This window comes from Bombina bombina, chromosome 2 (assembly GCF_027579735.1).
Source record: "Bombina bombina isolate aBomBom1 chromosome 2, aBomBom1.pri, whole genome shotgun sequence".
NCBI classification, from domain to species: Eukaryota; Metazoa; Chordata; class Amphibia; order Anura; family Bombinatoridae; genus Bombina; species Bombina bombina.
This window is the reverse complement of record NC_069500.1, coordinates 741,236,570-741,259,383: the sequence shown is the minus strand read 5'-3', so window position 1 is coordinate 741,259,383 and position 22,814 is coordinate 741,236,570. Positions and strand designations below refer to the sequence as shown.

At 37.0% G+C, this 22,814-nt stretch overlaps 1 protein-coding gene across 1 annotated transcript in view; it reads left to right on the top strand.

Annotated features, from left to right (window-relative positions):
• Positions 1-22,541, top strand: part of GRIN3B (glutamate ionotropic receptor NMDA type subunit 3B) — a 229,243-nt gene extending 206,702 nt beyond the window's left edge. The window contains exons 8-9 of the mRNA XM_053700030.1: positions 284-351; positions 22,241-22,541. Of these exons, the coding sequence (XP_053556005.1) occupies positions 284-351; positions 22,241-22,541 (369 nt within the window). The remainder of the gene's footprint in view (positions 1-283; positions 352-22,240) is intronic.
• The last annotated feature ends 273 nt before the right edge of the window (positions 22,542-22,814 follow it).

Here is a 22,814-nt window from a genome sequence, read left to right as displayed (position 1 = left end):
GTAATCTAGCCCTCAGTGTTTATAAATTCCCTAACAATCTCCCCAGCCTCTTCTACTGCTATGTTGTCGTATTGAGTTCATTCCATTGAGCCCAAACAATAATTTAGTGTATTTAAATTAGATTGGAAACTGAGAAACTTAAGTTTGTGACTCTAACCCATGTGATTCAGTCCTTAGTTATTGACTCACCGATACCGATATATTAGAGGTTCTTGAAGACCAAAACTGATGAACCATCTTCTATTTATTATCTCATTTTGCTCTCTCTCATTCCTATTAACAGAAGATGCATCGAGCACTGAACGCCACCTGTGAGGATCAACATGTCCCACCTGCAAAACCAGAGAAGCGGTAAGAAGGGATCTAGTTTATAAGCTACCATTTTATATACAAATATACATGCTCAAATGTACACGCATGACATGCATGAAGATATGTTCTTTATTACAGTACCTTAAATGAGGGATTGCTGTTATCCCCAAGGCAGAACATGCTGTGATCTGAGGTGTCATTGCAGAAAATGCAGCATGTCTATAGATAAAAAAGGACACATGCAGTACCTGTTAGCGCATTCACTTTGCAGTCCTGCTCCATATCAGGCTGTCATCTTCAAACAGCACTGTGCTCCCTTTCCTTAAAGGGACAGTAAAGTCATAATTAGACATTCATGGTTTAGACAGAGCATACAATTTTAAACAACTTTCAAACTTACTTCTATTATTTAATTTGCTTCTTTCTCTTGTTATCATTTGTTGAAGGGTTTATTTAGGTAAGCTCAGGAGCAGCAAAACACCTGGGTGCTAGTTGCCGATTGGTGGCTGCATATATATGCCTATTGTCATTAGCTCAACCTTTGTGTTCAGATAGCAACCAGTAGTGCATTGCTGCTCCTTCAACAAATGATACCAAATCTAAAACCTAAATCATGAAAGAAAGTTAGGCCCCTTTTGTTATATTTCATGCCACTGTTTCTCCGCCAAATGCGATCAAATAAAAAAAAACGTTAACTTTTTCACAAACTTTGTGTTTCTCACTGAAATTATTTACATACAGCTTGTGCAGTTAAAAGACAAATGGTTGTAAATGCTTCTCTGGGCTCCTCTTTGTTCAGACATAGCAGACATACATGGCTTTGCTATTGCTTTTTGATAATTAGAAGGCCGCTAATTGCAGCTGCGCACCATACATCTGAAATTCCAGGCAGTGAAGGGGTTACTTAGTTAGCTGGCAAAGGTTATAGTATTGAAGTGTAAGGATTACCCTCCCATCTGACACCTCCCTGATCTCTTCCAAACAGCTCCCCCGCCACCACCACCCAACACTCTTCACCACCATCTTAGTTACTGGCAGACAATCTGCAAGTATAAAGTTGTAGGGTTTTTTTTATATAAATTAATTTCATGTATTTATTTTCTGCAGTATAGGATCCCCCTTATCATCCCACCTCCCTGATCCCTTCCAAACAGCTCTCTAACCCTCCCCTTCCTAATGGTGTTCCCGATCTTAGGTACTGTCAGCTCTTTGCCAGTACCCAGTTTATGTACTAATTTTATTTTTATTTATTATTTGTATTTTTTTTTTCTGTAGTGTAGCAGAGCATGCATTTTTAAACAACTTTCCAATTTACTTGCATGAATATTTTTCCTTTGTTCTTTTGGTATCATTTGTTGAAAAGCATTCCAGGGTAGACCCAGGAACATTAATGCACATTTATGCCTCTTGCTATTGGCTCACCCTATGTGCTTAGCTAGCTTCCAGTAGTGCATTGCTGCTTCTTCAACAAAGCGTACCAAGAGAATGAAGCAAATTTGATAATAGCCTATCCCTGTCTGCAAAACTGTTCTTCTGAGCAATTGACATTTTTTTTATTACTATATGTTTACCCTATAATTATGTAATATTAGACCAAGAGCAAATTAATCAAATTTGTTCAAGAGATATTTAAAAAAAACTTGACAAAATGTATTTTTTTACTTTGCAGCTAATTTGCAATGCAAATTTCAACTGTTACAATATATTATTAAACTCTAAAGATTGCTCTATTCTCCAGTTAATCAACACATTGCAATTGAGCTGATATTTTAGTGTAACTGCCTAATTAAAAATGTAATTTCATTTCAAAATGACCTGCAGAAATATATTCACTAAAAAGATTTAAAAAAATCTTATCTCAGAAAGTAAAAAAAAAGTTCTGCCTTTGGCCCTGTTATATGGATTTTAATGCACAAATAGATATAAAAAAAGCCTATGGGCGTCATTAGACTTAAAGGGACACTGTACCCAAATTTTTTCTTTTGTGATTCAGATAGAGCATGACATTTTAAGCAACTTTCTAATTTATTCCTATTATCAAATGTTCTTTATTCTCTTGGTATCTTTATTTGAAATGCAAGAATGTAAGTTTACATGCCGGCCCATTTTTGGTGAACAACCTAGGTTGTCCTTGCTGATTGGTGGATAAATTCATCCACCAATCAAAATCTGCTGTCCAGAGTTCTGAACCAAGAAAAAAGCTTAGATGCCTTCTTTTTCATATAAAGATAGCAAGAGAAAGAAGAAACATTGATAATAGGAGTAAATTAGTAAGTTGCTTAAAATTGCATGCTCTATCTGAATCACGAAATAAATTTTTTGGGTTCAGTGTCCCTTTTTAGTGATGATGAGCATAAACTATACAGAGGAGCTGCTGTATGCGCATTTAAAGGGGCATTAAATTCAAAATAATTCTGTCATACATTCCAAAGAACATTATTTAAACATGTTAAATTGTATTTCAAAATATTTATGCACAAACAAAAGTAAAGCTGTTTATTTTGATTCTGAAACGATCAGGAAGTGCTTCTTTGTGAACAGCAGGTTTATGGGATAGAAGTTTTCTTATAAGGACCATTAAGACTTTAGTAAGAATGAGCACCTAGATCCCTTTCTTTTTGAAGTGGGGATATCTGCTTTGTGGATATGGATATAAAGAATTTCTTTTGTTCTATATGTGACAATTGTTATAACCATGAAAAAACATAATTTATGTAAGAACTTACCTGATAAATTCATTTCTTTCATATTAGCAAGAGTCCATGAGCTAGTGACGTATGGGATATACATTCCTACCAGGAGGGGCAAAGTTTCCCAAACCTCAAAATGCCTATAAATACACCCCTCACCACACCCACAATTCAGTTTAACGAATAGCCAAGAAGTGGGGTGATAAGAAAAGAGCGAAAGCATCAAATAAGGAATTGGAATAATTGTGCTTTATACAAACAAATCATAACCACCACAAAAAGGGTGGGCCTCATGGACTCTTGCTAATATGAAAGAAATTAATTTATCAGGTAAGTTCTTACATAAATTATGTTTTCTTTCATGTAATTAGCAAGAGTCCATGAGCTAGTGACGTATGGGATAATAAATACCCAAGATGTGGAACTTCCACGCAAGAGTCACTAGAGAGGGAGGGATAAAATAAAGACAGCCAATTCCGCTGAAAAAATTAATCCACTACCCAAATCAAAAAAGTTTAAATTTTTATAATGAAAAAAACTGAAAATATAAGCAGAAGAATCAAACTGAAACAGCTGCCTGAAGTACCATTCTACCAAAACTGCTTCTAAAGAATGTAAGAATCTTACCAAAGAAGTCTTAGGAAAAGACAAAAATTCCTCCCTAATGTTGATAGAAATCACAACTTTAGGTAAGAATTGAAATGAGGATAGGAAAAACCACCTTATCCTGATGAAAAAATCAGAAAAAGGAGACTCACAAGAAAGAACAGATAATTAAAAATTGTTCTAGCTGAAGAGATGTCTAAAAAGAACAATACTTTACATGAAAGTAAATAATGTCTAGAGAAAACATATGCTCAAATAGAAGAGCCTATAAAGCCTTTAGAACCAAATTAAAACTCCAAGGAGGAGAAATTGGCTTAATGACAGGTTTGATAAGAACCAAAGCCTGAACAAAATAATGAATAACAGGAAGGAACACTGCCTTACCCTGATGAAAAATCAGAAAAGGAGATCCACAAGAAAGAGCAGAAAACTCAGAAACTCTTCTAGCAGAAGAGATAACCAAAAGGAACAATACTTTCCAAGAAAGTAATTTTAATGTCCAGAGAACGCAAAGGTTCAAACGGAGGAGCCTGTAAAGCCCTCAGTACCAAATTGAGACTCCAAGGAGGAGATATTGACTTAATGACAGGCTTGATACAAACCAAAGCCTGTACAAAACAATGAATATCAGAATGAATAGCAATCTTTCTGTGAAAAAGAACAGAAAGAGTAGAGATTTGTCCTTTCAAAGAACTTGCAGACAAAACCTTATCTAAACCAACCTGAAAAAATTGTAAAATTCTAGGAATTCTAAAAGAATGCCAAAAGAATTTATGAGAAGAACACCAAGAAATGTAAGTCTTCCAAACTCGATAATAAATCTTTCTAGAGACAGATTTACAAACCTGTAACATAGTATTAATCACTAAGTCAGAGAAACCTCTATGACTAAGAATCAAACGTTCAATCTCCATACCTTCAAATTAAATGATTTGAGATCCTGATGGAAAAATGGGCCTTAAGATAGAAGGTCTGGTCTTAACGGAAAAGTCCAAGGTTGGCAACTGGCCATCCGAATGAGATCCGCATACCAAAACCTGTGAGGCCATAATGGAACCACCAGCAGTACAAACGAACGCTCCATTAGAATTTTGGAAGAACTAGAGGCGGAAGATATAGACAGAATGATAATTCCAAAGAAGTGTCAATGCATACTCTACTTCCGCCTGAGGATCCCCGGACCTGAAATAGGCCCCTGGGAAGTTCCTTGTTAAGACGAGAGGCCAACAGATCTATTTCTGGAAGCCCTCACATCTGAAAAATTGAAAAACATATCTGGGTAAAGACCATTCTCCCGGATGTAAAGCTTGATTAACAGAGATAATCCGCTTCCCAAACGTCTATACCTGGGAAAAGGACCCCAGAATTTAGATAGGAGCTGGATTTAGCCCAAGCAAATATCCAAGATACTTTTGTCACAGTCTAAAGACTGATAGTCACACCCTGATGATTGACATACACCACAGATGTGATAATGTGTGAAAAAAACAATAAACGTCTCTTCTTCAAAAGAAACCAACTGAAGAACTCTGGGAATGCACAGAGTTCCAAAATATCAAATGGTAATCTCGCCTCCTGCGATTTCCAAACCCCTTGTGCTGACAGAGAACCTCAGACAGCCTCCCAACCTAAAAGACTCGCATCTATAGAGATCATGGTCCAGGTTGAAAGAATCGAAGAGACCTGTAGAACTAAATGATGGTGATCTTAACCACCGAATCAAAGATAGATAAACAAAGAATTTGAAGATTTAAAAAGTGAAATCCTAGAATCCCTGCACCATTATTCAGCATAAAAAACTGGAAAGGTTTTCTATGAAAATTAACAAAGAGAATTGAATCTAATGCTGCAGCCATAAGACCTAAATTTCCATGCATATATAGCAACTGAAGGAAATAATAGAGACTGAAGGTACCGACAGACAAAACCCAATAAAAAAGTCACTTGTCTGTTAGAGACAAAGACAGTGACACAATCTATCTGGAAACCTAAAAAAGGTGACCCTTGTGTGAGGAATCAAGAGCTTTTGATAAAAAGATCCTCTAACCATGTCTTGAAAAAACAAAGTTGAATCATATGAGATTCCGTAGTCTCAGAAAATAAAAATAATCTGAATGAAAACAGAAAATGAAGATATGCATCTATTGTATCTAATGAAAACAAATAATGCTATCACTGACCAAAAAAAGGCAGAATAGACCATATAAATACCAATCTAAAAGATAGTACATAATAAAAAGATTTTCTATCTTTGGAACAATGAATAGTTTTGAATAAAACCCCCAAAACCTAGTTCCTAAAAATGGAACTGGAATAAATACCCCAGAAGATTCCAGATCTGAGCAGCGCTTGAGCCCCAACAGGTGATCAGCCGCACTTCAACATTACCCAAAATATATAGGAAAATGTTAGCCTTACTGGAATAGCTGGAATATAATAGAGAGAAAAAGACTTCTCGTAGACGGTTTAACTCTAAATTTCATTCTGTACCAAAATCTAAGAAATTTGGACCGAATAGAACCAAAAAAACTTCCAATTAAAAACATGTTACTTGGATAAGAATTAGAATTTTGTTCCTTAGTAAGAACAACCAAACTAAAATAAGCTTAAAGTTTTAGTCTTAGAACTCAATCTTGAAGCCCAGAGTAACAGTTAAAGGGCCACTAAACCCAAAATCTTTATTTCATGATTCAGATAAAGAATAGAAATTTAAACAAAATTACAATTTACTTCCATTATTTATTTTGCTTCATTTTTAAAATATCCTTAGTTGAAGAAAAAGCAATGCACATGGTGAGCCAATCACATGAGGCTTCTATGTGCAGCAACCAATCAGCAGCTAGGGAGCATATCTAGATATGCTTTTCATCAAAGAATATCAAGAGAATAAAACAAATTAGATAATATAAGTAAATTAGAAAGATGTTTAAAATTGTATTCTCTTTCTAATTCATAAAAGAAAAAATGTGGGTGGAATGTCCCTTTAAGAATTGAATCCAAAATGAACCAAATAATTGATTATCTTGGAAAAAAAGAAATAAGGATTTTTTAGAAATCACAAAATTCTTCTAGCTAAAAACAGCTAAAGACATAGATTAAAACCTCATTTGTTAAAATATTCAATAAAATGAAGATACAAATGAAATTATTAGCATGTTAATCCAGTTAAAAGACCAGTCAACACACCAGACTTGCATAAACAAATGCAAGACAAGACAGATGCAACAGCACCCAGTCTAACCTCAAATGAGCAGTAGACTTTGTCCCTTAACAATGCTAAATAAAAACATAATCTGATACTTGATTTTAAAGTAAACAGAAAAAAATCAAGCAATTGCAACATCATTCAAATAAAACACAGGTCCAAGAAAAATACCTGAAAAATAATTTTCCTTAAATAGGATACAACCATCTAAAGGAAAAATAAATACTATTTTGCTATAGAAACAATAGCATAATTAGCAGGAGTAGAGATAGCCCCATTAAATTGGAGAACCATCAAAATTTAAATGAACTGCCGGCAAAGAATGTAATTTAAAACCTTTAAAGAAGGAATAAAAGAAAATTCCCAGCCTATTCCATTCCCTAGTATGAGGAACTGGAAAAAAACCTCTGAAAATACAGAAGAATAAATAAGCAGAAATAAAATGTTAGTTAGTCTTGAAAGAACTAATTACCTTAATATCCAAAATAATCAACACCTTTTCAACAAAGAACAAATGTACTTTAAAAATAAAAAAGTGGATTTGATAGTGTCAATATCTGATGAAGAAAATTCTGAAATGAGAAAAAACATCATCAGAGAAGGATAAATCATTATGTAGTTGGTCATTTGAAACTTCAATAATTAAAAAAGAAGTTTGAAAAAGACCTAAAAATTTTTATTAGAAGGCACAATGTCAGACAAAGCCTTTAAAATAGAATCAGAAAAATATTCTTATAAATCTTCTACGTAATTCTTGTACATAAGATGTAAAAAGAATAGCAAATATATAAAGCATAAATACTAACGGATTCTGCATGTAAAAGTTTATCATGATAACTTATTACAAACCATAGCTAAAGAAAAAACATTCATAACATTTTTAAAATAAATGAACTTAGCTTTGGTAGGACTGAACTTCAGTCAAAAGGAATCCCTTAGAACGATTTTGAAACAGGAACAGTGAAATCTTGCAATATGTAATAGAAAAAAACAATATTTAAAGCAAAATTATCAAATTCCTTAAATGACAGTTTCAGGAATGGGAAAAGAAATGCAAAATAATAAGCTTCTAAAAACCAGAAGCAATAAAAAAGTGAAATTTAAATAACCACATTTTTTGGCGCCAAAAATGACGCCCACATTATTGGCGCTAAATACAACGCCCATATTCTTTGGCGCCAAGTATGACGCCACATCCTCTGACGCCGAAACCGACGCCCACATTTTTTGGCGGGAAAAAAATGTCTGAATATACATGCGTCAAAAAAAGACGTTTACAGAATACAACTTCCGGCGTCAACTACGGCGCCAGAAATGACAAAATTTTTGCGCCAAAAAAGTCTGCGCCAAGAATGACGCAATAAAAAGCAACATTTTCTGCCTCCGCGAGCCTAACAGCACGCAGGGAAAATGGTCAATTGAGAATTTTCAAGGTAATGAAAAATAAATTGAATTAAAATGCATTATCCCAAATAATGAAACTGACAGTCTGAATTATAAAGGAATACTGATTAACCTGAATCATGGCAAATATAAGTTTAAAGACATATATTTAGAACTTTACATATAAAGTGCCCAACCATAGCTTAGAGTGTCACAAAAAATAAGATTTACTTACCCCAAGACACTCATCTACATATAGTAGATAGCCAAACCAGTACTGAAAGGAGAATCAGTAGAGGTAATGGTATATAAGAGTATATCGTCGATCTGAAAAGGGAGGTAAGAGATGAATCTCTACGACCGATAACAGAGAACCTATGAAATAGATCCCGTAGAAGGAGACCATGGTATTCAAATAGGCAATACTCTCCTCACATCCCTCTGACATTCACTGCACTCTGAGAGGAAAACCGGGCTCCAGCCTGCTGCGAAGCGCATATCAACGAAGAATCTAGCACAAACTTACTTCACCACCTCCACGGGAGGCAAAGTTTGTAAAACTGAATTGTGGGTGTGGTGAGGGGTGTATTTATAGGCATTTTGAGGTTTGGAAAACTTTGCCCCTCCTGGTAGGAATGTATATCCCATACGTCACTCTTGCTAATTACATGAAAGAAATTAATATGTTAAAATTTAAATCCATTAAAAAATATCTGCAAAATAATCTCTTTATTTAGATGCACCAAACAAAAATAAAGAATTAATTTTAAATGGACATTACCTAAGGCCTAGCGTGCCTCCATCAACAGTTGGGAATTTTGTTATGTACAGCATGTTCATGGCATGTGCACAGGAGGAAGGAACAGATTTTAGTGAAATTCAGTGCAGTTTTGTTTGTGTACAGGGCATTATGCCTTGCCTAAGGACTCACTAACTAAATAGCCACCTCTGTTGGAACCAATCTATTCTATATTGAAGGTAACTTTAGCTGCACATGCGCCACCAAGGTCATTTCAATAACACATCTATTGGAGGAACAAAATATTTTATAAATGTCTGTCTACGAATCTGCTCACTGGCACAAACATTAGCAGTTTTCTATTACTGCATGGCATTCATCTAAGTAATGCAGAAACCATGCAAACCTAAGCATCTTTTAGAATTGGCTGTTCAAATTATAGTTCTTCAATCATCTTCTTTTTGGGTTTCTTAACAACCATCCCATTCAAAATACTTGTGTTTCTGCATGATGTGAGACTGCATATTTTTTATTCTGCAACATCTAGAGTTCTTGCATTCTGATTGGTTAAAAACATGACACATGCACATACCCTCTCTTCAGCATAATTTAATGGTTAACCTCATCCCTAGACAAATGAATATGATCAGACACTAGATGGACAGGCAATTTAACTCTTTGTGGCTCAGTATTTAGTTAGTTATTTGATATTTATCTCAGTTTATTTTCTGTTTCTTTATTCTGATTACCCCAACCCCAGAATATTTATTATACCTTAAAAATGTATGATCTTAATCCTAAATAGAATGATAAAATAACTTTTGTGTTTTGTGCATTGGACAGATTAATGGAGGATACTTGCTTCACTTATTTATTTTGTTAAAACTTCTATCATTTTAAATTCTGCTATCTTTTTTGGATTTGAAACATATCAAACTTTAGATACAATCCATAAAGGAGACTAGGTTTAAAGGGACACTAAACCCAAAAATGTTTTTTCATGATTCAAGTAGAGAACACAATTTTAAACAACATTCCAATTTACTTCTGTTATCTAATTTGCTTCATTCTTTAGATATCCTTTGTTGAAGAAATAGCAATGCACATGGGTGAGCCAATCACGCGAGGCATCTATGTGCAACAACCAATCAGCAGTTACTTAGCCTATCTAGATATGCTTTTAACCAAAGTATATCAAGAGATTAAAGCAAATTAGATAATAGAAGTAAATTAGAAAGTTGTTTAAAATTGCATGCTCTTTCTAAATCATGAAAGAAAGAAAAAATTGGGTTTCATGTCCCTTTAAACTTGGAAATGAGGCATTTACCTCATCAGATCAGTTCAGAAATAAATTCAGTAATTTTAATGAATTTTTATTCCAGTTACTATTAAAGGGATATTAAGCAGAAATAAATGTTATTAGCATAGTACTGAGGTTATTCCCCACCTCCCTCTAGTACTGCTGTGCTGATCTGTTTGCACATGTGCAGCAACTCTCCTTCAGATACCTGCAGTGAAACCTAGGTTACAAAATGGCTGCACCCATAATCATTGAAGGGCCAGATTAATAGTGGAGCGGTATTTAACGCTCCCGCTCGAGCGGTAACTCCGCTAGAAGTAAGCTTTTTTCACACATCAGGTAGTGCTTGTATTACAAGTTAAAAGTAAACTGTATTACCACAAACAATAACCTGATGCGCGCAAAAGCCTGAGTTAGGATATCGCACGCACTTCACATATTCCCCCATATAAGTCAATGAAGCAAAAACCAGATCGCATATTCTCAAGTGCCCTAAACCAACATGAAAATATGAATTATTCATAAATAGATATTTCTAATTTATATCTGATGGGTTTTTTGCACAAATATATATGTATATATATATATATATATATATATATATATATATATATATATATATATATATATATATATATATATATATACACACACACATAATTATATTATATATATATATATACAGGGAGTGCAGAATTATTAGGCAAGTTGTATTTTTGAGGATTAATTTTATTATTGAACAACAACCATGTTCTCAATGAACCCAAAAAACTCATTAATATCAAAGCTGAATATTTTTGGAAGTAGTTTTTAGTTTGTTTTTAGTTTTAGCTATTTTAGGGGGATATCTGTGTGTGCAGGTGACTATTACTGTGCATAATTATTAGGCAACTTAACAAAAAACAAATATATACCCATTTAAATTATTTATTTTTACCAGTGAAACCAATATAACATCTCAACATTCACAAATATACATTTCTGACATTCAAAAACAAAACAAAAACAAATCAGTGACCAATATAGCCACCTTTCTTTGCAAGGACACTCAAAAGCCTGCCATCCATGGATTCTGTCAGTGTTTTGATCTGTTCACCATCAACATTGCGTGCATCAGCAACCACAGCCTCCCAGACACTGTTCAGAGAGGTGTACTGTTTTCCCTCCTTGTAAATCTCACATTTGATGATGGACCACAGGTTCTCAATGGGGTTCAGATCAGATTAACAAGGAGGCCATGTCATTAGATTTTCTTCTTTTATACCCTTTCTTGCCAGCCACGCTGTGGAGTTCTTGGACGCGTGTGATGGAGCATTGTCCTGCATGAAAATCATGTTTTTCTTGAAGGATGCAGACTTCTTCCTGTACCACTGCTTGAAGAAGGTGTCTTCCAGAAACTGGCAGTAGGACTGGGAGTTGAGCTTGACTCCATCCTCAACCCGAAAAGGCCCCACAAGCTCATCTTTGATGATACCAGCCCAAACCAGTACTCCACCTCCACCTTGCTGGCGTCTGAGTCGGACTGGAGCTCTCTGCCCTTTACCAATCCAGCCACGGGCCCATCCATCTGGCCCATCAAGACTCACTCTCATTTCATCAGTCCATAAAACCTTAGAAAAATCAGTCTTGAGATATTTCTTGGCCCAGTCTTGACATTTCAGCTTGTGTGTCTTGTTCAGTGGTGGTCGTCTTTCAGCCTTTCTTACCTTGGCCATGTCTCTGAGTATTGCACACCTTGTGCTTTTGGGCACTCCAGTGATGTTGCAGCTCTGAAATATGGCCAAACTGGTGGCAAGTGGCATCTTGGCAGCTGCACGCTTGACTTTTCTCAGTTCATGGGCAGTTATTTTGCGCCTTGGTTTTTCCACATGCTTCTTGCGACCCTGTTGACTATTTTGAATGAAACGCTTGATTGTTCGATGATCACGCTTCAGAAGCTTTGCGATTTTAAGAGTGCTGCATCCCTCTGCAAGATATCTCACTATTTTTGACTTTTCTGAGCCTGTCAAGTCCTTCTTTTGACCCATTTTGCCAAAGGAAAGGAAGTTGCCTAATAATTATGCACACCTGATATAGGGTGTTGATGTCATTTGACCACACCCCTTCTCATTACAGAGATGCACATCACCTAATATGCTTAATTGGTAGTAAGCTTTCGAGCCTATACAGCTTGGAGTAAGACAACATGCATAAAGAGGATGATGTGGTCAAAATACTCATTAGCCTAATAATTCTGCACTCCCTGTATATATATATATATATATAGGAATATCTATTTATAAATACATAGAACATATGTGGTAGAACATTGGAATGTGAAATATTTACAGTAAACACACAGTATAACACCTTAAATAAGAATATTCCATATTCAAACACCCGTGATAAACCCGTTTTCACTTGTGCGTAACCATTAGCGCTCCACTCATAACCTGGCCCTTAGTGTTTAATGTTATCATTCTTGCAAAACTGCTGCCATATAGCGCTGCAGACACTTGTTCCTGTGCCGACATCCCTGCTTTTCAACAAAGGAGAACAAAGAAAATTTGATAATAGAAGTAAATTATTAAGTTGTTTAAAATTGCACGATCTATCTGAATCATTAAAAAAATGAGTTTCATATCCCTTTAAAGTGATGGCAAACTTTCCACTTTTCATAATCAGATCCGGAATGGAAACAATATTTTAGATGGAGTTTAATTAATTACTTCTAATAAAGATGCGTGATACTTACTTTTTAATCTAGCTGTGCCATTCTAATATCCCACGCTCTGGCTGTCCATATAAAACACATATTTTTTGTGAACCAACTGTTTGAAATGTTCTCCAATCAGCGCTCCAGCCATACGGCACTTTTAATGTAGCTACAGCACCGATCAAAGAACAATTCAAACCATTAGCTCACAAAAAGTATAAATTTTGAAGTGGGCGGCCAGAGCGTGGGGGGGATTAGAGTGGCACGGCTAGATTAAAAAGTAAGTTACAGCGCATCTTTATTAGAATGTGTTCTAAAGTTTATTAAATCTTCAATAGGACAGACTTTATCCAAAAGCAACGATACTCACAGCGAGTGTATTTTAGAAAGTTTACTAAATACACATAAGCAGTTTCAGATTAAAATGCTCTATTTGTATCAGCAAATATACTGCCTTATTCAACAGCAATTAATGTATAAAAATGGCTGAATGACACTAAAGGCCTGATGCGCCTAAACCTCTCTGCTCTGGCGAGATGATCTAATATGTCTCGTCAGAACCACGAGGTCCCTCAAAAACATTTTTTTTTCTGGATCACCTACATTGAAAAATAATGCTCAAAAACAGCCCCCAAAGATTTCTCTCCATGATGGCAAGTTTTTGATAATGAGACCCTCACAATGCTAGGCATAATAATGCATTCAAAGCAATAATTATAAATAATGATATTATGAGAATCATATGGAGAAGTATTTTGTATTATTATTATATTAGTTGTATAAATACTGAAGAAATAATAGTAAGGTTCTAGATGCTTTTAATAACGGGTGTTGCCATGTTGTAACTGAGTTATCCTAGGTTGAAAAAACATAATTTATGTAAGAACTTACCTGATAAATTCATTTCTTTCATATTGAAAAGAGTCCATGAGCTAGTGACATATGGGATATACAATCCTACCAGGAGGGGCAAAGTTTCCCAAACCTCAAAATGCCTATAAATACACCCCTCACCACACCCACAATTCAGTTTAACGAATAGCCAAGCAGTGGGATGATAAAGAAAGGAGTAGAAAGCATCAACAAAGGAAATTTGGAAATAATTGTGCTTTATACAAAAAATCATAACCACCATAAAAAGGGTGGGCCTCATGGACTCTTGCCAATATGAAAGAAATTAATTTATCAGGTAAGTTCTTACATAAATTATGTTTTCTTTCATGTAATTGGCAAGAGTCCATGAGCTAGTGACATATGGGATATCAATACCCAAGATGTGGAGTCTTCCACTCAAGAGTCACTAGAGAGGGAGGAAATAAAAATAAAAACAGCCATATTCCGCTGAAAAAATTAATCCACAACCCAAAACAAAAATAAGTTTATTTCATCTTTGAAAGAAAAAAACTTAAATCAAAAGCAGAAGAATCAAACTGAAACAGGTGCCTGAAGAACTTTTCTACCAAAAACTGCTTCCGAAGAAGCAAATACATCAAATACATCAAAACGGTAGAATTTAGTAAATGTATGCAAAGAGGACCAAGTCGCCGCTTTGCAAATCTGATCAACTGAAGCTTCATTCTTAAAAGCCCATGAAGTGGAAACTGAAATAGTAGAATGAGCTGTAATTCTCTGAGGCGGGGCCTGAACCGACTCTAAATAAGCTTGATGAATCAAAAGTTTCAACCAAGAAGCCAAGGAACTAGCAGAAGCCTTCTGACCTTTCCCTAGGACCAGAAAATAAAACAAATAGACTAGAAGTCTTCCTGAAATCTTTAGTAGCTTCCACATAATATTTCAAAGCTCTTACCACATCCAAAGAATGTAAGGATCTCTCCAAAGAATTCTTAGGATTAGGACATAAGGAAGGGACAACAATTTCTCTACTAATGTTGTTAGAATTCACAACCTTAGGTAAAAATTGAAAAGAAGTCCACAAAACTGCCTTATCCTGATGAAAAATCAGAAAAGGAGACTCACAAGAAAGAGCAGATAGCTCAGAAACTCTTCTAGCAGAAGAGATAGCCAAAAGAAACAACACTTTCCAAGAAAGTAGTTTAATGTCCAAAGAATGCATAGGCTCAAATGGAGGAGCCTGTAATGCCTTCAGAACCAAATTAAGACTCCAAGGAGGAGAAATTGATTTAATGAAAGGCTTAATACGAACTAAAGCCTGTACAAAACAGTGAATATCAGGAAGTATAGCAATCTTTCTGTGAAATAAAACAGAAAGAGCGGAGATTTGTCCTTTCAAGGAACTTGCAGACAAACCCTTATCCAAACCATCCTGAAGGAACTGTAAAATTCTAGGAATTCTAAAAGAATGCCAGGAGAATTTATGAGAAGAACACCATTTAAAGTCTTCCAAACTCTATAATAAATCTTTCCAGAGACAGATTTACGAGCTTGTAACATAGTATTAATCACTGAGTTAGAGAAACCTCTATGACTTAGAACTAAGCGTTCAATTTCCACACCTTCAAATTTAATGATTTGAGATCCTGATGGAAAAACGGACCTTAAGATAGTAGGTCCGGCCTTAACGGAAGTGGCCAAGGTGGACAACTGGACATCCGCACATACCAAAACCTGTGTGGCCATGCTGGAGCCACCAGCAACACAAAAGACTATTCCATGATGATTTTGGAGATCACTCTTGGAAGGAGAACTAGAGTCGGGAAGATGTAAGCAGGATGATAACAGCAAGGAAGTGTCAGTGCACCCACTGCTTCCGCCTGAACATCCCTGGACCTGGACAGGTATCTGGGAAGTTTCTTGTTTAGATGAGAGGCCATGAGATCTATCTATGGAAGACCCCACATCTGAACAATCTGAGAAAACACATCTGGATGGAGAGACCACTCCCCTGGATGTAAAGTCTGGCGGCTGAGATAATCCGCCTCCCAATTGTCTATACCTGGGATATGCACCGCAGAGATTAGACAGGAGCTGGATTCCGCCCAAGCAAGTATCCGAGATACTTATTTCATAGCTTGGGGACTGTGAGTCCCACCCTGATGATTGACATAAGCCACAGTTGTGATATTGTCTGTCTGAAAACAAATGAATGGTTCTCTCTTCAGCAGAGGCCAAAACTGAAGAGCCCTGAGAATTGCACGGAGTTCTAAAATATTTATTGGTAATCTTGCCTCTTGAGATTTCCAAAGCCCTTGTGCTGTCAGAGATCCCCAAACAGCTCCCCAACCTGAAAGACTCGCATCTGTTGAGATCACAGTCCAGGTTGGCCAAACAAAAGAGGCCCCTTGAACCAAACGATGGTGATCTATCCACCATGTCAGAGAGTGTCGTACATTGGGATTCAAGGATATTAACCCCTTAGTGACCAGAGCACTTTTCCATTTTCTGTCCGTTTGGGACCAAGGCTATTTTTACATTTTTGCGGTGTTTGTGTTTAGCTGTAATTTTCTTCTTACTCATTTACTGTACCCACACATATTATATACCGTTTTTCTCGCCATTAAATGGACTTTCTAAAGATACCATTATTTTCATCATATCTTATAATTTACTATAAAAAAAATGATAAAATATGAGGAAAAATGGAAAAAAAACACACTTTTTCTAACTTTGACCCCCAAAATCTGTTACATATCTAAAACCACCAAAAAACACCCATGCTAAATAGTTTCTAAATTTTGTCCTGAGTTTAGAAATACCCAATGTTTACATGTTCTTTGCTTTTTTTGCAAGTTATAGGGCCATAAATACAAGTAGCACTTTGCTATTTCCAAACCATTTTTTTCCAAAATTAGCGCTAGTTACATTAGAACACTGATATCTTTCAGGAATACCTGAATATCCCTTGACATTTATATATTTTTTTTAGTAGACATCCCAAAGTATTGATCTAGGCCAATTTTGGTATATTTCATACCACCATTTCACCGCCAAATGCGATCAAATACAAAAAATTGTTCACTTTTTCACAAATTTTTTCACAAACTTTAGGTTTCTCACTGAAATTATTTACAAACAACTTGTGCAATTATGGCATAAATGGTTGTAAATTCTTCTCTGGGATCCCCTTTGTTCAGAAATAGCACACATATATGGCTTTGGCGTTGCTTTTTGGTAATTAGAAGGCCGCTAAATGCCACTGCGCACCACAAGTGTATCATGCCCAGCAGTTAAGGGGTTAATTAGGGAGCTTTTAGGGAGCTTGTAGGGTTAATTTTAGCTTTAGTGTAGTGTAGTAGACAACCCCAAGTATTGATCTAGGCACATTTTGGTATATTTCATGCCACCATTTCACCGCCAAATGCGATCAAATTAAAAAAAAAACGTAAAATTTTTCACAATTTTAGGTTTCTCACTGAAATCATTTACAAACAGCTTGTGCAATTATGGCACAAATGGTTGTAAATGCTTGTCTGGGATCCCCTTTGTTCAGAAATAGCAGACATATATGACTTTGGCGTTGCTTTCTGGTAATTAGAAGGCCACTAAATCCTGTTGCGCCTCACACGTGTATTATGGCTAGCAGTGAAAGGGTTAATTAGGGAGTTTGTAGTGAGCTTGCAGGGTTAATTTTAGCTTTAGTGTAGAGATCAGCCTCCCATCTGACACATCCCACCCCCTGATCCCTCCCAAACAGCTCCCTTCCCTCCCCCACCCCACAATTGTCCCCGCCATCTTAAGTACTGGCAGAAAGTCTGCCAGTACTAAAATAAAAGGGTTTTAAAAAAAAAATGAATTTTTTTTTTAGCATATTTACATATGCTACTGTGTAGGATCCCCCCCTTAGCCCCCAACCTCCCTGATCCCCCCCAAAACCGCTCTCTAACCCTCCCCTCTGCCTTATTGGGGGCCATCTTGGGTACTGGCAGCTGTCTGCCAGTACCCAGTTTACAATAAAAAGTGCTTTTTTTTTTCTTTGTTTTTTTTTTTCTGTAGTGTAGCTTCCCCCCCCCCACCCCCCACAGACAAACCCCCACCACCTTGCTGATTATTTTAATTTTCAATTTTTTTATCTTTTTTATTTGCACATTTTCTGCAGTGTAGCGGTTCCCACCCGCTCCCTCCCCATGCACGCGCCCGCCCCCACCCTCCCGTGCACGTGCGCGCCCCCAGCCACCCCCGCCCACGATCCCGCCCCCCTTCACATCCACAGGGCCATCGATGGCCGCCACCCGCCTCCCGGTCCGGCTCCCACCCACCAACACAGGGAGCAACCGATCTCCGGTGCAGAGAGGGCCACAGAGTGGCTCTCTCTGCACCGGATTACTTAAAAAGGTTATTGCAGGATGCCTCCATATCGAGGCATCACTGCAATAACCGGAAAGCAGCTGGAAGCGAGCAGGATCGCTTCCAGCTGCTTTCCACACTGAGGACGTGCAGGGTACGTTCTCAGGCATTAACTGCCTTTTTTCTGAGGACGTACCCTGCACGTCCTCAGTCGTTAAGGGGTTAATTGTGATATCTTTGTATAATCCCTGCACCATTGATTCAGCATGCAAAGCTGTAGAGGTCTCATGTGAAAACGAGCAAAGGGGATCGCGTCCGATGCTGCAGTCATGAGACCTAAAACTTCCATGCACATAGCCACTGAAGGGAATGACTGAGACTGAAGGTGCCGGCATGCTGCGACCAATTTTAAACGTCTCTTGTCTGTTAGAGACAGAGTCATGGACACTGAATCTATCTGGAAACCTTAAAAGGTGACCCTTGTCTGATGAATTAAGAAACTTTTTGGTAAATTGATCCTCCAACCATGTTTCCGAAGAAACAACACTAGTTGATTCGTGTGAGATTCTGCAGTATGTCAAGACTGAGCTAGTACCAAGATATTGTCTAAAAAAGGAAACACCGCAATACCCTGTTCTCTGATTACAGATAGTAGGGCACCCAGAACCTTTGAAAAGATTCTTGGAGCTGTTGCTAGGCCAAATGGAAGAGCATCAAATTGGCAATGCTTGTCTAGAAAAGAGAATCTCACTCAGAAACTGATAGTGTTCTGGATGAATCGAAATATGAAGGTATGCATCCTGCAAGTCTATTGTGGACATATAATGTCCTTGCTGAACAAAAGGCAGAATAGTCCTTATAGTCACCATCTTGAAAGTTGGTACTCTTACATAACGATTCAAAATTTTCAGATCCAGAACTGGTCTGAACAAATTTTCTTTCTTTGGTACAATGAATAGGTTTGAATAAAACCCCAAACCTTGTTCCTGAGGAGGAACTGACATGATTACCCCTGAAGACTCCAGGTCTGAAACACACTTCAGAAAAGCCTGAGCTTTTACTGGATTTACAGGGATGAGTTAGAGAAAAAATCTTCTCACAGGAGGTATTACTTTGAATCCTATTCGATACCCTTGAGAGACAATGCTCTGAATCCAATGATTTTGGACAGATTTTATCCAAAAATCCTTGAAAAACCTTAATCTGCCCCCTACCAGCTGAGCTGGAATGAGCGCCGCACCTTCATGTGGACTTAGGGGCAGACTTTGGTTTCCTAAATGGCTTAGATTTATTCCAATTAGAGGAAGGCTTCCAACTGGAAGCAGATTCCTTGGGAGGAGGATTGAGTTTTATTCCTTATTCTGATTAAAGGAACGAAAACGGTTAGAAGCCTTAGATTTACCCTTAAGTTTTTTTTATCCTGAGGCAAAAAAAACTCCTTTTCCTCCAGTGATAGTTGAAATAATAGAATCCAACTGAGAACCAAATAAATTATTACCTTTGAAAGAAAGAGAGATAGTAATCTAGATTTAGATGTCATATCAGCATTCCAAGATTTAAGCCACAAAGCTCTTCTAGCTAATACAGCTAAAGACATGGATCTAACATCAATTTTGATAATATCAAAAATGGCATCACAAATAAAATGATTAGCATGTTGCAGTAAGCGAGTAATGCTAGATATGTCAGGATCCAATTCTCGTTGCGCTAAATTCTCCAACCAAAAAGTTGAGGCAGCCGCAACATCAGCCAAAGAAATAGCAGGTCTGAGAAGATGACCTGAATATAAATAGGCCTTCCTTAGATAGGATTCAAGCTTCCTATCTAAAGGATCCTTAAAGGAAGTACTATCTTCCATAGGAATAGTGGTACGTTTAGCAAGAGTAGAAATAGCCCCATCAACTTTGGGGATTTTTTCCCCAAACTCTATAGATTTTGCTGGTAAAGGATACAATGTTTTAAACCTTGAAGAAGGAATAAAAGAAGTACCTGGCTTATTCCATTCCCTAGAAATAATATCAGAAATAGCCTCAGGAATAGGAAAAACCCCTGGGGAAACCCCAGGAGGTTTAAAAACAGCATTTAAACGTTTATTAGACTGAACGTCAATAGGACTGGTTACCTCAATATCCAAAGTAATTAACACTTCTTTTAATAAAGAATGCACATACTCTATTTTAAATAAATAAGTAGACTTGTCAGTGTCAATGTCTGAGGAAGGATCTTCTGAATCATATAGATCCTCATCAGAAGAGGATAAATTATTATGTTGCTGGTCATTTGAAATTTCATCAGCTAAATGAGAAGTTTTAAAAGACCTTTTACGTTTATTAGAAGGTGGAAATGCAGACAAAGCCTTCAAAATAGAATCAGAAACAAATTCTTTAAAATTTACAGGTATATCATGTACATTAGAAGTTGAAGGAACTGCAACTGGCAATGTACTATTACTGATGGAAACACTATCTGCATGTAAAAGTTTATCATGACAACTATTACAAATGACATTCGGCGATATAATTTCTACACTTTTACAACAAATGCACTTAGCTTTGGTAGAACCGATGTCAGGCAGCAATGTTCCAGCAGAAACTTCTGAGGCAGGATCAGAATGGGACATCTTGCTCAATGTAAGAGAAAAAACAACATATAAAGCAAAATGATCTATTTCCTTATATGACAGTTTCAGAAACGGGAAAAAATGAAAAGCATAGGCCTCTGATAGAGAAAAAAGCAAGAGGCAAACATCAATGGGGTATTGAAATAATGAAAAAAATTTGGCGCCAAGTATGACGCACAACGTAACGTAAACTTTTTTGGCGCCAAAAATAACCGGAAATGACACACTCGCGTCACTAATGACGCTGCCGTGTGAAAGGTCTCTGCACCACGTATGACACCGGAAATGACGAAGTTGCGTCATAAACGTCTTTTTCCGCGCCAAAAATTTTTTCGCTCCAAGAATGATGCAATAAAGTTTAGCATTTGACGCACCCGTGGGCCTAATACCCGCAATAGCAAGAAGTAGTCAATTTGAAAAAAAGACTAAAACCCCAGGTAAGAAATACATTTCTTAAAATGTTTAAAATCACCAAATATGAAACTGACAGTCTGCTGAAGGAAATACATGAACCTGACTTATAGCAAATATAAGTACAATACATATATTTAGAACTTTATATAAATGCATAAAGTGCCAAACCATAGCTGAGGTGTCTTAAGTAATAAAAAACATACTTACCAAAAGACACCCATATACATATAGCAGATAGCCAAACCAGTACTAAAACAGTTATTAGTAGAGGTAATGGTAAATTGAGAGTATATCCTCGATCTGAAAAGGGAGGTAGGAGATGAATCTTTACGACCGATAACAGAGAACCTAGGGAAATCATCGTATTCAAATAAGTGATACTCCCTTCACGTCCCTCTGACATTCGCTGTACTCTGAGAGGAATCAGGCTTCAACAATGCTGAGAAGCGCATATCAACATAGAAATCTTAGCACAAACTTACTTCACCACCTCCATAGGAGGCAAAGATGGTAAAACTGAATTGTGGGTGTGGTGAGGGGTGTATTTATATGCATTTTGAGGTTTGGGAAACTTTGCCCCTCCTGGTAGGATTGTATATCCCATATGTCACTAGCTCATGGACTCTTGCCAATTACATGAAAGAAAAGACTGTTCTTATCTGAGATCTCCTTCTGAGGCCAATCAGTGATGGTTATAAATGAGCATAAAACTACCAATCATAGATGATTTAGTGGATATTTAAATACCAAAAGCAAACAGGACACTTGAATACTTGGTTACAGTCTTTCCAAAAACCTGAAAAAAGACCATCTGGGTGAAGAGCCACCAAGAAGGTAACTCTTTATTTACACTATCGCAGAGAGGATACATTATGTGTTTCAATGACACTTGGTTGTTCTAGAATGATCAGTTATCTCTTCAAATCCCTCCCTGAATAGGCTGAATTTTGCATATTTTACTCATTTTCATCAATTTTTGCATCAACAAAACTTAGGATATTGTAAGAACACAAATTGTTTCATTTTATTAATGTCAACGTCCCTTACTAAAACATACTTCTGCCCTGCTTGCAGCTGCAACCTTCAGAAAGAAGATCTAGCAGATGCTCCTTCTGTGTGGAACAACCTGCGTCGGACTCCAGCTCGCCAGGAGAAGAGGGTACACTTTAATCTGGAGCTCCCAAAGGACAAAGAGAACCCCTGTGAGAATGGGCGCTTAAAAGGTCATGAGGAGGAGGAGCTTACAGAGCTTGAAGTAAAGATTGAGGGTATGAAGGAGCAGCTGAGAGCCGCCTTGGTGAGGAAGAGCCAGCTGATGGTGAACTTGCAATCATCCTGCTCCCACAAAAATGCAGAAAACCCAGGAAATAGATGATAGCTAGAACGTTTAACTCTGGACAGATTAGGCAAACCTTTGTCACAACAGATTGCATTCTTATTAACACTTCAACTGAGACAGATCTGTCACTGAAGAGTTAATGACAAAGGCACAAGGTGGTATAACTCTACCCACAAAAACAAGCAGGTTTCAACCAGCACGTCCACATCAGAGACATTGTCCCACGGCTCTTTTTTTTGGCTGTGGATCTGACCATTGTGAGGAGTCCCATAGTTCCTCACCACTCAGTGGAACATACAATAATAAGCA